Here is a 17,274-nt window from a genome sequence, read left to right on the forward strand (position 1 = left end):
GGGTGGCAATCCTAGCCTAACTGCTCCAGGCCAGTGAGAGTCCCTCTTTCAAAGCAATAGGGTGGGGGCTGGATTGCAAAGATGACTCAGAGGTTAAGAGTGCTTGCTGATCCCCCTCCTCCGCAATTTTCCAAAACAGGGTTTCTCCAAAACAGTGCTGCTTGTCCTGGAACTCGCTCTGTAGACCAGGCTGGCCTTGAACTCAAGAGATCCGCCTGCCTCTGCCTCCTGAGTGCTGAGATTAAAGGCGTGTACCACCTTCGCCTGGCTTCATTTTCCCTTTTTAAGATTTTAGTTTTATTACTTTTGTTTGTGTGTGTGAGTGCCTGTCTGAGCCAGAAGATGATGGAGATGTTGGTTTCTCTGGAACTGGAGTTACAGTGGTTGTGAACCACCTGACATGGGTGCTGGGAATCAAACACAGGTCCTGAAACACAGCAAGTGGTCTTAATTGTGGAGCTCCAGTCCTCTTTTTTTTTTTTTGACAGGGTCTATCACTGAACTGGTCCTGCTGACTGGCTGGGTTCCCTGGGATCCCAGGCATGCGCTGCAGTGTCTAGCTGGGACTCTGAACTCAGGTCTGCACGCTTGCAGAACAACCACTTCACTCACTGAGCCATTTTCTCCAGACCCCCAGTTTTTTGTTTGTTTGCTTTTTTTTTTTTGAAAGCTAAAATTATTACTAGGCATAGTGGCACACGTCTATAACCTCAGTTGCTCCAGGGGCCCAGGCAAGTATATCACAAGCATAAGGCCTGCCAGGGCAACTTAATGTCTCAAAAGAAAGATTTCAAAGGGAGCTGAAGGTACCTATTTCAGTGGCAGACACTTGTCTACATGTGAGGCCTGGATTTAACCCCTCTAAATTTAAAAACAAGGGCTGGAGAGATAGCTCAGCAGTTTAGAGCACTGACTGCTCTTCCAGAGAACTTGGGTTCAACTCCCAGAAGCCACATGGTGGCTCACAACCATTTGGTGCCCTCTTCAGGTGTGCAGGCGTAAATGCAGGCAGAACACTGTATACATAATAAATAATCTTTTCTTAAATTTATTTTTATTTTATGTTAATTGGTGTGCATGTATGTCTGTGTGAAGGTGTCCGATCCTGGAGTTACAGAGAGTTGTGAGCTGCCACGTGGGTGCTGGGAATTGAACTCGGGTCCTCTAGGAGAACAGCCAGCTCTCCCAACTACTGAGCCATCTCTCCAGCCCCAATAAATAAATCTTAAAACGAAAACAAAAAGGTAAAATTTCAACGAGGCTAAAAGGTAGAAGCCCAAACAGATAATATGATCTCTTTTCATGAAAAATAAAACAGAAATAGGGAGGGAAGCTCTCTTGGCCCTCCGGGGTCATGTTAGTCTCTGGATTCCTAGAAAGTATAAAGCAGTTGATCAGGAAAGGAGGCTTTCTCCAGAGCCCCAGCGGACATGGCGGTCAGTCCCTTGCAAAAATGACTTCCAAGGTACTTGTGGCTGCTATTTTCCTGACTACAAGTCAATCTCATTCTCGTATTTCCCTCTCCTTTCTTCTCCCCGCTCCTTCTCCCCTTCCTCTTCTCTTCTCTCTCCCCACTCCTCTCCCTTTGTAGCCACCCTGAACTCTTGGCAGCTCAGTTCCACTGAGAGCCAGGGGAGGCCTGAGGCAGCAGAATTCCCGGCTAGGGAGAAAACTTGCTGGAGGAAGGACAGTGGGGCGGGAGGTGCCACCTGCTACACGCAGGAGCTCAGTTATATAGTTCCATTCACTCCTCCTGTCAAGGCACGGGGAAGAGCAGCTCATCCGCTAAGTCTGCATTTGCTCATCCTGGCCTGCACATTTTAACCTGGCTCTAAAACCAGGCGACAGCAAACCAATGACTTGGGAATCAGATACCGTCGCTGAAGCACAGAACAAGCTGTCCTAGTGACTGCTACCCGCGAGGCCCAAAGAGAAAGAGATACTGAAGTCACCTGCTGCTGTGAAACATGGAACATTGATGCAGTTGCTTTTATTTATTCACCTATAAAGATGACGGCAACGATTGTGCTGAGTAACCCTCAGATTAACACTAATTATATTACTAGAGATGGGTTCCTAACCAGATCAAGGAAGGGCGAGAACAACAAAAATCTCCAAAACACTAAAACAAAGAAAAAACATTTTTTTTTTCCTTTTAAAAACTTAAAATGCTACTTCCCCATAGACTTCTTTAGACTGGGTTGCAGCCTGAGGTAAGAGGAAACAAGGCGTTGGGCATTTTGAAGAAACTGAAGGTTAAGGTCAGTGCCAAGCATGGGACTGAAACCCTGATTTGAGCGTCTGATCTCAGGCACATTCCGAAGAGAGGCAGGTTCCCAAATGATTCCTAGTGTTCGCACCTCTTCACACATTAACGCTGAGTTCCCTTTTCTGGCTGATTCGCTACTGTATGAAGTCCCCTCACTGCTGCCCCCCTTTAACCAACACTGAGTGGTAACCTGGCAGACCTGTGGCGTCTGCTCCGAATGGAAAGGTGACAGACTAGCACCGTCACCCTTCCTCTAAGGCAGCCTCTGTGGGCAGCTGGAAGACAGGCTGCTTACCCTTGGGAAAACCAACCATAGCTGTCCTCATTCCTGGTGAAAATGACCAACCGGGTCAGTCCATATCACTAGGAAAGGCCAAGGAAAAACAGCTTTCTCTCAAAAAATAACAAGAGGAGAAAGCAAAAAATATTTAGGATGGCCCAATGTGATATGCATAAATTTCTTTTTGTTATTATATCTAAGTATACATTTCCTAAAGCCCAGTTACTAGATTGAACTGAATGGGAAGAAGAGAGAAGCCAACTGGCATTTCCCTCAAGAGTTCACAGCTTCAGCCTGAGAGGTCCTCGGTTTGCGCTGTGGAAGCCCCTTTTTGAATGAAGGCTTGGGTAGGCTAGGTGTCATGCTGGCTCCAACTCCATTGGTCCCTGAAGAATAAGCCTGGCTCCATTCACTAGCATTTCCTGAGGCCTGAGGTGGAGTATTCTGGTAGCGGGACCCAGATGAATACCACGAGCTGTTTCTGTAGCGACTCGCACTGTCATGCCGTCCTCGGCTTGTGGGGTCAGTGGTCTTCTGGCTTTGTGGTCTGTAGCTTTGGCCTCCTCGCCGGTTTCCTGGAAATACCTACAGATAAAAAAGCACAACGTTCACGGTGCTCTGTCATTATGATGCCTGCTTTGTTCTACTGTTTTGAAAGCGTAATCAATCATGATTGGGATTCAATCCTACCAGCCAATGCAACCTATTCACTCCTTTGGAATACACCTTCCACGAATCTCCCTGCCTCTCGTACTTAGGTCTTCCCTACTGAGGAGTCCCATCTCGTTAAGACATGCACAGGAAGGAAATAAACACAGAAGAGTCACAAGCTCTGAATCAGACAAGTGTCTGAACACATAGATCCCATGCCTCCTGTAAAGACATGAGCACGTGTGTAGTATTTTGAACGCAACTGTCCCCATTAAGCTTATAGGAAGTGACACTATTAGGAGGTGTGACTTCAATGGAGTAGGTGTGGCCTTGTTGGAGGAAGTATGTCACTGTGGAGGCGGGCTTTGAGGTCTCATATGCTCAAGCAATGCCCAGTGTCTCAGACCACTTCTTGTTGCCTTGTGGGTGGAGGGGTGTAGAACTCACAGCTCCTTCTTCAGCACCACGTCTGTCTACACGTTCATGATGATAATGAACTGAACCTCTGAAACTGTAAGCAAGCCACCCCAATGAAATGTTTTTCCTTTATAAGAGCTGCCATGCGAGGCTGGAGAGATGGCTCAGAGGTTATGGCTGCTCTTCCACGAGCTCCTGAGTTCAATTCCCAGCAACCACATGGTGGCTCACAACCATCTCTAATGAGATCTAGTGCCCTCTTCTGGCCTGCAGGGATACATGCAGACAGAACACTGTATACATAATAAATAAAATAAATCTAAAAAAAGTTGCCATGGTCTCTTCACAGCAATAGAAACTCTAAGACAGAAGTTGGTACCAGGGACCAGGATATTTGTGTGAGAGGCCTGACCATGCTTTTGTTTGAAGGAATATGGACCATGAGACTATGGATTAGAAAAGCAGTCAAGTCAGGCAATGATGGCGCACGCCTTTAATCCCAGCACTCGGGAGGCAGAGGCAGGTGGATCTCTGGGAGTTTGAGCCAGCCTGGTCTACAGAGCAAGTTCCAGGACAGCCAGGGCTACACAGAGAAACCTTGTCTTAAAAAAAAAAATCAAAAAAAAAAAAAGCAGTTGAATGCTTTAAGTGCTGCTCAATGGGCCACTCTTATAGGAGCACGGAGGGTTTGGACTGTGGGGCCTGGCTCCAGAGGTGTCAGAGGGGAAGAATTTAGTACGTTACCTAGAGACAGTCTTATGATATTTTGGTGAAGAAGGTGGATGCTTTTTGCCCTTGTCCAAAGAGGCTGCCTGAGGCTAAAGTCAAGAGTTTGGGACTAATTCTGTGGCCAGAAGAAACCCTAACTAAGATACACGCAGCATAAGAAAAGTAAGCAGAGGAAGTCCGCTTTGCTGTGTCCTACAAGCCGTGGACAAACCAGGAGCTGTGGAAGTCAGCATGCCTTTCACGTCACAGCCCAGGAAGCTCCTAGGACTGGCTTTTTTACCTTCAAACCAAGGAAACGAGACCATGGGTTACTCTGCCACTTTCTAGAGTTTGTTCCTACCCTACGAGGTTCACTTGTTCTGCCCTGATCTACTCTTACTGGGCTCCTGAGTCCTGAGGCTTTCAGCTGCATGGTGGTAAACTTGACACTTGAAGTACTTGTCTACCCACTTGAGATGGGTGCACAACTCCTAGTGTGACTAATTATCAGACAACACAACCTACAACAGACTGCCAACAAATGTAAGTCAGCTGCTGGGGCAACAGGAAGTCTCAACTGGCTGGTGGTGTGGAATACTGTCTCAAATGATTTCCCCGGAACTAATGGAGACTAGATGGAATGGGAACAGAGAGGAAGGTAACACAATGAGCTATCAGCACTGAAACACAACAACTGGGGGTCATTTCCCCTGATGCACTCAGTGTGAAAGCTATATTACCTCCCGATGAGCCTGGCCGGGTCCGTCACTGGAGTCTGTCATGGCTGCTGAAGTCTCTCCTGGGGCACAGTGTCTCTTGTTAGCACCTGGAAGGCTGGGAGCACAGGGGGAACAGGAAGCAGCAGACCCATCACCCGGGCCGTTTAAGGACACAGATACCACCGAGCTGCATTGAGATCTGGTCGAATAGCTGTTCTTTGGATGGGACACTGAAACAGGAACATGAGGAATATGCTATGGTCATATGATGCATTTCACGGTGAGCAATTTAAGGAAAAGAACATTTGAGGGCTGCCGTGCTGACACAGTGCATGAAAGCACATGGTGCACAAGCCTAGAGCCCATGGAGCGGCGGGCAGAGAGAAACTACTTCACAAAGTTGACTTTCATGTCTTCCCATTAACAATAAACACATTTTCGGACTGTCCATGGGACAGTCATAGGAAAATCTACAAAATGGCAAACCTACTGCCCTGTGAAGGATTCCAAGACAGGAGGACAGCCTCAGACCAAACCACACCGGCCTCCACTGATGCCTCTCGGCATCTCCTCTACCTAAACTCCTGGCTGTACTTCCAGCAGCCTGGGAACAACAGGACAGGCCTATGTTTTGTTTCCTATGCAAGTGGGCCCTGCAGAACAGATGGAAGGAAGGAAGGAAGGAAGGAAGGAAGGAAGGAAGGAAGGAAGGAGTAAACAATCAAAATCTCTGCTAAAGCCTTTTTTTAATTGAATGATGTAAGGTAAAGATAATCAAGATCAGTTAAATAAATAGATCTTGTCTTTACAACAAACACACATCTCACTGCATTTCTTACTACAAAATGACCCCAAATTCAATAACCCATATAACTGAAAAATATTATTTTCAATTCAAATGTTCTCAGATATCACAGTTTGAAGCAATCCCCGGATGTCTTCTTGGTTCTAAGCCTGAGCTATGATGGGGCCAGCATGTCACTGTTTTGTTCTGTACAGCTGGAGAGCAGACCCACGGTCCTTGACACAGAGTAGGCAAGTGCTCCCAGCCCTCATCCCGTACTGACAAGAAGAAAAAGGGGAGTAAGCTCAGAAGCCTGATCTTTATGAGACAGGGTTTCTCCATGTAACTTTGGAGCCAGTCCTGGAACTCTGTAGACCAGGCTGGCCTCAAATTCACAGAGATCCACCTGTCTCTGTGGTGTGAGACAATTGTCTATATTCTGTCAATTATGTTTTAAATAAATGCTGATTGGCCAGTAGCCAGGCAGGAACTATAGGTAGGACAACCAGACAGGAAGTAGAGGCAGGTCAATGAGAATAGGAGAATTCTGGGAAGAGGGAAGCTCTCTCTTGGCAGTCCTGCCCAGACACTGAAGGAGGAAGATGTGACCTGCCCCACTGAAAAAGGTACCAAGCAAGCCATGTGGCTAACATATACTAGAATAATGGGTTAATATAAGTTATAAGAGTTGGGGGCTAGAGAGATGGCTCAGTGGTTAAGAGCATTGCCTGCTCTTCCAAAGGTCCTGAGTTCAATTCCCAGCAACCACATGGTGGCTCACAACCATCTGTAATGAGGTCTGGTGCCCTCTTCTGGCCTGCAGGCATACATGTAGACAGGTTATTGTATACATAATAAATAAATATTTTAAAAAAAGAGTTAGTAAGAAGTCCGAACTAATGGGTCAATTAGTTTATAACTACTGTAGACTCTCTGTGTGGTTTTCTTTGTGACTAAACGGCTGCAAGAACCGGGCAGGACAGAAAGCTCAGCCAACACCTCTGCCTCCCGAGTGCTGGGATTAAAGGCATGGGCCACCACCGCCCGGCACCTGATCTATTACTACAAACTCTCATTTTGGGGCCCTGTTTTTATTTTGTGTGTCAGTGTTTAGTTTGAATGTATGTATGTGCACCATATGCATGCCTAGTGCCCATGAAGGTCAAAAGAAGACACTGAATCCCTTGGAACAGGAGTTAAGGATGGTTGTATATTATTCCATGGGTACCAGGAATCGAACCCAGGTCCTTTATAAGAGCAACAAGTAATCTTAACTAGAGTCGTCTCCCCAGCCCCAGAGAGATTCATTTTATTATTTATGTTTGTGTATATGTGTCTGTATGTGTGCAAATGCCTACAGAGCCAGGGTTACTGGGGCTAGAGATATGGGTGGCTATGAGGCATCCTATGTGCGTTCTAGGAATTAAACTCTGGTCCTCTGGAAAGGCAGCGGTCCTTTCAACCCCCCGAGCTATCTTTCCAGCCCCAGCTTGTTCCCATTTTTATGCTATTATTTAAAGGCCTAGTATGTGCCTAGCAAGGCAGGAACTATCACCTCTGTTTGAAGAGTAAAATGATGTTCAGGATGTCAGTGCCGGAGAAGGATTCAACCTGGTCTGAGTTCTGAGACCCTGCTCTTCACACTCTCACACAGCTCTTGACTCAGAGAAGGAAGACTGCTGGGTACTGGGGAAGAGATCTACAGCCCGTGGAAGTTTAAGGCCAATCTGAGCACCAAAGAACAAAACGTATTCCATGTCAGGACTGTCAAATACCAGTCTCTAGAGTTCAAAGTACCTGCAGCCCCGGATTCCTATGTATCCCGGTGATTTGAGGGGTGCGCAGAGGAAGGCCAGCCAGCACACCTGCCCACCAGAGGACAGTCTCCTTAGCATTCTAGAGTTCTCTCACCTTGTCCAAATGAATCGATACTCTGTTTCAGAGTCTCCACATCACAGGTGAACCGGGCCACCCTTCCCAGGTCTTCATCGTACTTCCGCTCACTGACAAAGTGCTGGAGAAAAGAGAGAAAAGCTTCCAGGTAAGAAACATTGTACAAAGAACCTAAAGCACACACAAGTGAACGGAATCATCTTCAATTTTCTCAGTTTTACTGCTTTGAAGTTTGCTGTGCCCATTACATTAGCAACAGTGAGTACTCAGACGGGCACTCATTTTCAAGGGCCCGGCTAAGTCTGACAGCTCCATGACATGTTAGAAAAGGCCGACACCGCTGGCATAACCCGAAGGCAAGGTCAGGAAGGAAAAAGAATTGATGGCAAAGGATCTTCTTCCCCCTGAGCTATTCTTCACACAGTTCCACTTTGCACAGAAGCAGAGGCAGCCAATGTAATCGTAAGCTCCAACTCTGCTTAAGTAGACGCTGTTGTCCTTCAGTAGGATCCACCTTCAGAAAAGGCACTGCGTCTCCTTTAAAACAGGGTTTCAGAGTCTTTGAAAGAGAAGCAATTTCTTGAGATAGAAAGTCATTCATGTGGAAAGGCAACTCTGCAAACGAGACATTTATGCTGCAAGCGATTTAATCCTTCTAAAAGCGGGCTGAGCTGAGAAGTAACAGCCCCCTGGGTCAAAGGCTGACTACACTATGGGAACTGTGGGGCGAGGAGTCAGTCAGGAAAGAAGCAGTTCTGGGATCTGTTAAACAAACAATGTCTAGGGGGCCAGGATCACCCCCACCACACACACCACATGAGTAGAGGAAAAAGAAAAGTCAAGAGCTCTGAGAGAATTTGTAACTGAACTCCTCACTGGGGGTAGTCTACTCCCACTTCAAATGCATCAGAATTCTTGGAAGGCATCCAGAAACACCAAAAGAGAAAGAGAGAGAAAAATTACCCTTGAGACGACATCCTAAAAATTCTGAGTACACTGCAGCTTAGGGAAGTGTATAGACCTCCTGTAATGGCGCTTTCAGATACAGAGGATCTGTCTGATATTAATTCTGAAACAAATTTTAGGGTTTGTTGAGCCAAAGACATAATAGAGATGACAGAAGTACAATGATCTGGAAATAAGACATTTAAATTGCACAGCACCCACTCCAGTACATCAGAAATGCGGAAAGAAACAGATCCTTAGTCAGCCTGCAGAAATATTTCTAGAAACCTTTCAGCCTCGTAGGAAGAGGAACAGATGAAGCCTATGGGAGCCAGAATTCTCATCTAATTACGAAGGGATTTCTGGTTTCTCCTAGACAGCTGAATGAGACTGACCGGCATCAGTGTGAGGGAAATGTTCTCCACAATCCCGTAATGTGCTATTAGTTAATAGGAAATAGGAATTTTAAACTTACATTTTTTGGCTTTTTTACCCCAATCAATTCTCAGGGGAAGGAGTGAGGGATACGAGACACTCAACAGGTTTGTACGAGCGCTGGTTCAAATGGTGCCCAGAAGGCCCTCGATCACCTTACAGCTGTGTCTGTACTTTCTCCAGGCTGTTGTCGGCCTCCACAGGAAGCATTCCTCTCAAATAAGTCAATAAAGTTCATGTGTTCATAAGAGCAGAGGTGAACGCTTAGGAATAGAAAAGGTCACCCCCCACTCCTTGCTTGAAAAGCTTTCTGTTCATAAACAGTGATTTAGAACACGGTGTCCATGGGTATCTACAAATAACCCAACCTCTCTCGGGGTCACACATTTAGTATCAGAAATACAATTTTAAAAATTTATTTTTACTTTATGTGCAACGAATACTTGCTTGCACATATGCATGTGCACTGCATGTGTGCCTGGTGCCCAGGGAGGCCAGAAGGAGCAATGCAGCTCCTAGAGCTGGAGTCACAGAGAGCTGTGAGCAGCCATGGAGTGTGGGGAACTGAACCCGGGTCCATCTGTGTTTAAGGATTACAGAAGATTTGAGGCAGGCTACTCAAGTATGAGAATCAGATATGGGGGTGGGGAGAACAGAAAGACTTGAGTGAGCCCATTACAGCAGGTCAACCTACAGCTGAGCAGCTTGACCGCTGTGGTAGAAATGGAGATGAAAAGCAAGGTCACTCTGAGGTTCAGCACTAAGTCCAAGGACTGGCAGGGCTCCCTGACAGATTAATTCGAGGGTGAAGAAGTTTCCCAAGATTTCCTGCCTAGACAACTGGAGAGACGACAGAACCATGTAAAGAAAAAGAAAGTCTGGAAAGAGGCCACGCTTGGAAGGGAAGTTCATGGTTTAGTGTCCTCTGTACAGACATGTCTTCTGGAGAGAAAGGAGAAGGAAGTTCACCTTGATATCAGCCCTGAGTTCAACCAGCTGCTCCTCTGACATCCGCACAGCCACATCCGTCATCTTCTTCAGAACTTCTGCTTTCTTCTGCCGGGTGAGCAAAATTTCCACTGTGGAAGAAAAAGAAGCATGAAGTCCATGCTGAGGTTAAATGAGATACGGAATGGGAGCACACGCCTTGAGAGTGCATCAAGACAGCCAAGGGCCTAGCTGCCCACTCATCCCGAAAGTGAAAATACCAAAGGTCTAGTTTCTGGCTTAGGAGTCTCTGAAGGCAGTTAAAATACAAACACTGATGAATAACAAAGACTTATAAATCACTTGCCATTTCTCTCTCCTCTTCTTACCTCATTTTTTTTTTTCTCAAGAAGCATATAAATTAAGACAGAAATATACATATAAAACATTTGACACAAATTCCATGTAGAACCAGCGGGTACAGAATGTCTCTCTACTTCTGACTTTGCTGTCCCTACTCAGAGCCACTAGCAGCTTCCTATGTGTACTCCAAATGCTGTCTATGTATGGACAGCACAGACCTCTCCCTCCCTCGTGCGGTGTCTGTAAAATAGTCTTCTCTTTATCATAGCTGGTCATCTAATCTACAGATATACCCCAAATACTGAGCACATCTACTAATGATGGATATCCAAGTCCTTACGCTCTTTTTATAAAAGCACCTGTCCCTATGGCTATGGTAAATAACAGACCAAAACAAAAAAGGCAGGGAATCGCTATTCCTCGCTAGCACTTGTTTGGTTTTGTGACAGCATCCAGGCTTGTCTGGAACCCATTATGCAGACCAAGATGGCATGGTAGTCCTCCACCACAGTCTATAAGCACTGAGACTCTCTACACATAAGTCCTCACGCCCCACTCTGTCCTACAAGGTTATATCATTGGGTTTTTTTCTTTTCTTTTTAAATTTACTCATTTTGCCAGGCGGTGGTGGAACACGCCTTTAATCACAGCACTCAGGAGGTAGGGGCAGGCGGATCTCTGTGAGTTCGAGGCCAGCCCGGTCTACAGAGCAAGTGCCAGGACAGGTTCCAAAGCTACAGAGAAACATTGTCTCAAAAAAATAACCCCCAAAATAAATAAATAAATAAATTTACTTATTTTTATTTTATGTGCACTGGTGTTTTGCCTGCATGTATGTGTGAACATGTTGGGTTCCCTAGAACTGGAATTACAGACAATTGTGAGCTGTCATATGGGTGTTGGGAATTGAACCCAGGTCCTCTGGAAGAGCAGCCAGTGCTCTTAACCACTGAGCCATCTCTCCAGTCCCTGATCATTGTTTTTCTAAGTCCGACACTTACTTTCATTCATTCTTTCAGTCACTTACTTTCATTCATTCTTTCAGTCTGGATTTGTCTGTATGCATGAGTGTTTACCCACATGTATGTATGTGGACCACATGTGTGCCTAGTGCCTATGGAGATCATATTCTCCCTGGACCTAGAGTTACAGTCAGCTGTGAGCATCATGTGGATGCTGAGAATTGAGCCTTGGTTTCTGTCAAGATCAAGAGCTCCTAAGTGCTGAGCCAGCTCTCCAGCCCAACACTTGACTTTCTTAAGAGCTACAAAAGATCTATTGACTTAGCTCCCAAGATAAAACCCACCTGCTGTTCACATCAACCTCAGTTCTCAGCCTCCAACACTCTGGGATTTTATTTTATTTTTTTAAGTTTTTTTTATTATTATTTTTATTTATTATGTATACAATATTCTGTCTATGTGTATGTCTTCAGGCCAGAAGAGGGCACCAGACCCTATTACAGATGGTTGTGAGCCACCATGTGGTTGCTGGGAATTGAACTCAGGACCTTTGGAAGAGCAGGCAATTCTCTTAACCACTGAGCCATTTCTCCAGCCCTACTCTGGGATTTTAATGCAAAATTATAGATTTCAAGGTAGACAAATATATTTAGTAATAATTTCAATTTTTTATTTAGTTTTATATGTGGGAGTGTGTTGCCTGCATGTATGCCTGTACACCAAGTGCATGCAACGCCTGAAGAAGTCAAAAAGGGGCATGGGACCCTTTGGAACCCAAGTTACAGGTGACTGACAGACACCATACATGTCAGTGTTGGGAAATGAACCCAGGTCCTCTCCAAACCCTCAATAAAGACTTCTACAACACATCACAAGACTTGGAAAACCAAATTAGGGTTTGAAAAATGGCTCAGTGTTTGAGTCTCATCACCCACACGATGGCTCACAACTCTGTAACTCTAGTTCCAGGATCTGATGCCCTCCTCTGGCCTCCCTGCACACATGTCATAGTACACACACACACACACACACACACACACACACACACACACACACCACATACAGGTGGGTATCTGAGTTTGAGGCCAGTCTACTTTACATATAGAGATGCAGGCCAGCTAGGACTACACAGTGAGAACCTGTCTCAAACAAACAAAGAACAAGAAAATAATTTTATTTTGAGGGGGCTGGAGGGGTGGCTCATCAGTTAAGAGCACTGACTGCTCTTCCAGATGACTCAGGTTCAACTTCCAGTACCCACACAGCAGCTCACAACTGCCTGTAATTCCAAGATCTGATACTCTCACACAGACATACATGCAGGCAAAACACCAGTGCACAGAAAATAAAAATAAATCATAAAAAATTATTTTGAGGAAAAAAAAAGAAAATCAAATATGATACTGAACAAGTCATATTTTTCCCATACAAGTTTCTTCATTTATTAAATAAGAAGATTAAACAAAATAAGAAAACCTACCTACTTCAAAGTATTGGAATAAAGGATATATATGAGTATGTATGAAGAAATTCTGAACTGTGAAATAGTATAAATAAAGTATTTAATAAACTAAAACATGCTTTCTTGACAGTACTGGTAACACAATTATTACATCATATCCCTGAGAACCAGCAATTTCAGAGAGAACAAAGATAAAGACATAAAACTGATGAAGTTAGGTAAATTTTTGTAGCTTTTAATTTGATAACTGGTTTAAACTGGGTGATGGGACTCCCTTCGCCTCTCTATTGAAATTTTCTATAGATGATTTGTGTATCCATACTCACATGTGTGAGCACACATGGAGAACTTGGGTATCTCCCTCGATTTAAGGGTCTCTTGCTAGCCTGAAGCCCATGTTTTGGCTGACTGGCCAGGACAGTGAGTCCTTGAGATCTCCTTGTCTCTGGACCCAGCTCTGAGGTCACAGACTCAGGCTACCACACTCAGCTGTCCTGTGGGTGCCAAAATTTGAACTCAGGGCCTTCTGCTTGAGTAGCGAGCACTTCCTTTACCCCAGGTTCATCTTTCCAGTCATGCTCCGCTCTGTTGACTGAGACAGGGTCTCTCGCTGGGATCTAAGCCTTATCAACTGGCTAGACTGGCTGGCCAAAAAGTTCCAGGTAATCTATTTTTTCTTCTCCAGAGCTGGGGTTACAGGTGTGTGCCACCACACCCAGCTTTTAAGGTGGGTACTGGGGATGCTAATGCAAGAACTTTATTGACTAAGCCATCTTCCTAGCTCCCTCAGACAGACAGACACACACACACACACACGCACGCACACACGCACGCACACATGCGCATGAATGTTTTGCTTCAGGCTGGCAAGATGGTGCAACAGTTAAGAGCACTGCTGCTCTTCCAGAGGTCCTGAGTTCCCAGCAGTCACATGGAGGCTCAAGACCACCTATAGTGCGGTCTGATGTCCTCTGAATAAAGGTGTACATGCAGATAGAGCACTCATACATAAAGTAGATAAATAAATAAATCTTAAAAAGGTCTGTCTGTTCACCCTGTGCATGCCTGGTGCCCATGGAAGTCAGAAGAGGGCATTAGATCACTTGGAACTGGAGCTTACAGGCGGTTTTTAGCTACTATGTGGGTGCTGGGAATAGAGCTCAGGTCCCCCATAAGAGCAGCCAGTGTTCTTAACTGCTAACCCATGCTCCCACCCTTAAAGGATTTATTTTCAAAAAGTACCTTCTCCTCTAAAGTAAGTGTGTCTTTTCACTAATGTTAGTTTATCTGAACCTTTATCTTGTGAAAGAATCAAAGAACAAGAATAGGGTACAGATGTGAAATTTAAAGATTTCAAGATATACTATTTAATGCATATGCAATCTTATTTCTGAGAAATAGGAGATAGAATGCCTGCTTCATTCTCAACACTTCCCTTAAAATGGACTGAACTAAATTCTGCTCAGTATTTTCAAGGTGTCTCTTCTATGGCTGTGTTCCACAGGCACAATGATCACCTAATAAAGTAATTCTATTCTTACTAGTTTGAGGGTAGGTTAAAAGAAACAACCTTCCTCAATAAGATGGCATTCAATGCATGAAGACAACCACCACCAGACCAGCGAGATGGCTCAAAGGGGGAAGCACGTGCCATACAAGCCTGACAGCCTGAATCCCATCCATAAATCCCAGGGGGGAAGGAAAGGACCAATTCCATAAAGTCTTCTCCTGGCCTCCACACCTGTGCTGCACACCTGCACACACACCTGTGCTGCACACCTGCACACACACCTGTGCTGCACACCTGCACTCAGAAGCACAACCAGGTTTCTGATTCCTCCATCAAAAGCCACACAAATTATCCAAGCTAGACTTCATTCCTCCAGAGTCTACTTTAATAAGCATCCGTGGCATGTTGAATTCTCGGCTCACCGCCCTCCCCCACTCCTTGATTACAGACACTGAATAAGGATCATCCTAAAATGGAAAAACAAAAGAAATTCTGTGACAGCAAATGACAAGAACATACACTCAACTGTAGGAGGCGTGGTGAAGCCTCCTCCGATTAGCCTAATGTTTTAGCCTTATCAAAATAAACAAAACCCAGTGGAACCGCTTAATCACTAGAAAGAAAAGCAAAACAGAGGAAAGCCCAGGCACCTGCAGGGAGCTTTATTTCCTAAGGGCGATCTATGGCAGCAACACGGTGATACAATAATTTGTAGACTAAATACTACATTGAGAATGCTAAACATTTGGGGGAAATGTAAAAGACTCTTGTGAAGAATTAAAAGCGGAGTATAACTCAAGACTGACTAACTGAATCCATAAACTTGTTTGTTTTACTGACAGTATTTAATACATGAACATTAAACTCTGACTGACAGGCAGCTGCCTACTCTTTGCATTGGTAATAGTTTTTTCCAAGTTACTATGTAGACCAGGCTGGCCTCAAACTCACAAAGACTGAACTGTCTCTGCCTTCCAGGTGCGAGGGTTAAAGGTGTGCGCCATGCCCCTGGCTAGAGTTAAAGGTGTGCGCCACGCCCCTGGCTAGGGTTAAAGGTGTGCGCCACGCCCCTGGCTAGGGTTAAAGGTGTGCGCCACGCCCCTGGCTAGGGTTAAAGGTGTGCGCCACGCCCCTGGCTAGGGTTAAAGGTGTGCGCCATGCCCCTGGCTAGAGTTAAAGGTGTGCACCACTGCCTTCCGGGTGAGGTTTAAAGGTGTGCACCACGCCCCTGGCTCTGGAATGGCTTTAGTTAACTATCAGTCATCTTACTTGCTTCAGCTTTCACTTTGTCCATTTCTGCAAGCAACGCCACTTCTCGGTCCATTAAACTAGGGGGAAATGACAAAGAAAAAAGGTTAGATAAGAAACTCAAATACCAAAATAGTATATAATTAACAATGGAGAAAAACTAAATTTGTTCACTAAAAACATATGGTTAAGAAACAATGAATGGACACATGGAAGTCTAGTATTGTATTTACAACAAAGAATATTTAAAGATCCTCAAGGAAATAATAGACCCATGGGGCCAGAGAGATGGTTCAGCGGTCACCCACATGGCAGCTCACAACTGTCTGCAACTCCAAGATCCGACACCCTCACACAGGCATACATGCAGGCAAAACACCAATGCACATAAAATAACAACAAAATAATAGTAATAATAAAATGAACCCACTCCCTTTTGTTCTATGTTCTAGCAGCAATTCAAGCTACTAGAAATCCAGGTTAGAACCAGCAGATGGCAGTAGCAAGCCACAAAAATTTTTTAGTTATGCTAATGTAAGAACTTATGGAAATTATTTATTTCCACAATTTCTATATTTTGATTTATCTCTTCATAAAAAAAAATATGGTCTCACTTTGTATCCCTAGCTGACCTGGAACTGTATGTAGACCAGGCTGGCCTTGAGCTTACAGAGATCCACTTGCCTCCGCCTCTCAAATGCTGGGATTAAGGTGAGCACTGAGCTTGGTTTAAACAATTTGAAAGTTGTTTTTAATTTTACCAGGTAGTATCGCTTTCTGCGAGAGTATAGAAAGTTGTCCAAGATTAGGGTCTACGTATCCAACATGTGAACACCATATTATTGCAGCAAGATCAACGACACTACAATCCCTAGGATACAGAATAGTTCAAGTTGATTTCTGATACAAAACTTAGCAGTAATTAGAAAAGATGGAATTAAAAGTTTCGTACAGATTTTTCCCTTCCTCCATGTTGGGGACCAGACCAAGGGCCTTGTATAAGTGGTGCAAGCACTCTGCTTCTGGTTTCCTTTCCTCCTCTGCAGACTGGAGATGGAACACGGCCTTGTGTGCTAGGCTAGCATTCTGCGATTGGAGCTATTCTTCCAGCTCTTGTTTTTGTAAAAAACACTCTCACTGACCCTGAACTCGTTATTCTTCTGCTCAAGCATCCCAAATGCTGGGATTATAGGTGTGTGTTACTAATCCTGAAATTACTAAACCTCAATTTAGTTATTTATTCTTTATTACATATTTATTTATATGTGTACGTAGACTGTTGGAATCAATGCGCAGGAGTTCACTCTCTTTTGTCACCATGTAGGTCCAAGCTAGAACTCAGTTTGTCAGGCACGGCGGCAGGCACCTTCACTCTGAGCCATTCCATCAATTTGAGATTTCTCCTTAATAAAGTACGGCAGCCAGGCAATCTGGCACCCGGAGGAAGAAACAGGCAGATCCCTTAGTTCAAGGCCAGCCTGGCCTACAGAGTGAGTTCCAGGACAGCCAGGGCTGTACAGAGAAACCCGGTTTTAAACAGTCCCTCCCCCCAGAAGTATACCGCTCTAACGTTAGTAGAAATATTACTCTTTCTGATGGTAAAGGCAATCACAGACACATATGACCATTCAATTTATCTCACTATGTAATTACGTTAGCACAGTTAATACAGAGACTACAAACAAATCCTCCACAGAAAAC

At 44.8% G+C, this 17,274-nt stretch overlaps 1 protein-coding gene across 2 annotated transcripts in view; it reads right to left on the bottom strand.

Moving 5' to 3' along the window:
- Nucleotides 1-1,079: 1,079 nt before the first annotated feature.
- The window catches only part of Spats2 (spermatogenesis associated serine rich 2), a 70,134-nt gene continuing 53,939 nt past the window's right edge, over nucleotides 1,080-17,274 (bottom strand). For both annotated transcript variants that reach the window (XM_041642493.1, XM_041642494.1), the window contains 5 exons: nucleotides 15,595-15,653; nucleotides 10,071-10,180; nucleotides 7,740-7,842; nucleotides 5,066-5,274; nucleotides 1,080-3,134 (listed from right to left, as the gene is read on the bottom strand). In XM_041642493.1, the coding sequence (XP_041498427.1) occupies nucleotides 2,823-3,134; nucleotides 5,066-5,274; nucleotides 7,740-7,842; nucleotides 10,071-10,180; nucleotides 15,595-15,653 (793 nt within the window). In that variant the 3' untranslated portion in view covers nucleotides 1,080-2,822. The remainder of the gene's footprint in view (nucleotides 3,135-5,065; nucleotides 5,275-7,739; nucleotides 7,843-10,070; nucleotides 10,181-15,594; nucleotides 15,654-17,274) is intronic.

This window comes from Microtus oregoni, unplaced genomic scaffold (genome assembly GCF_018167655.1).
Source record: "Microtus oregoni isolate MIOR12 unplaced genomic scaffold, Mior012 000077F_ref0000221, whole genome shotgun sequence".
Lineage (NCBI taxonomy): Eukaryota > Metazoa > Chordata > Mammalia > Rodentia > Cricetidae > Microtus > Microtus oregoni.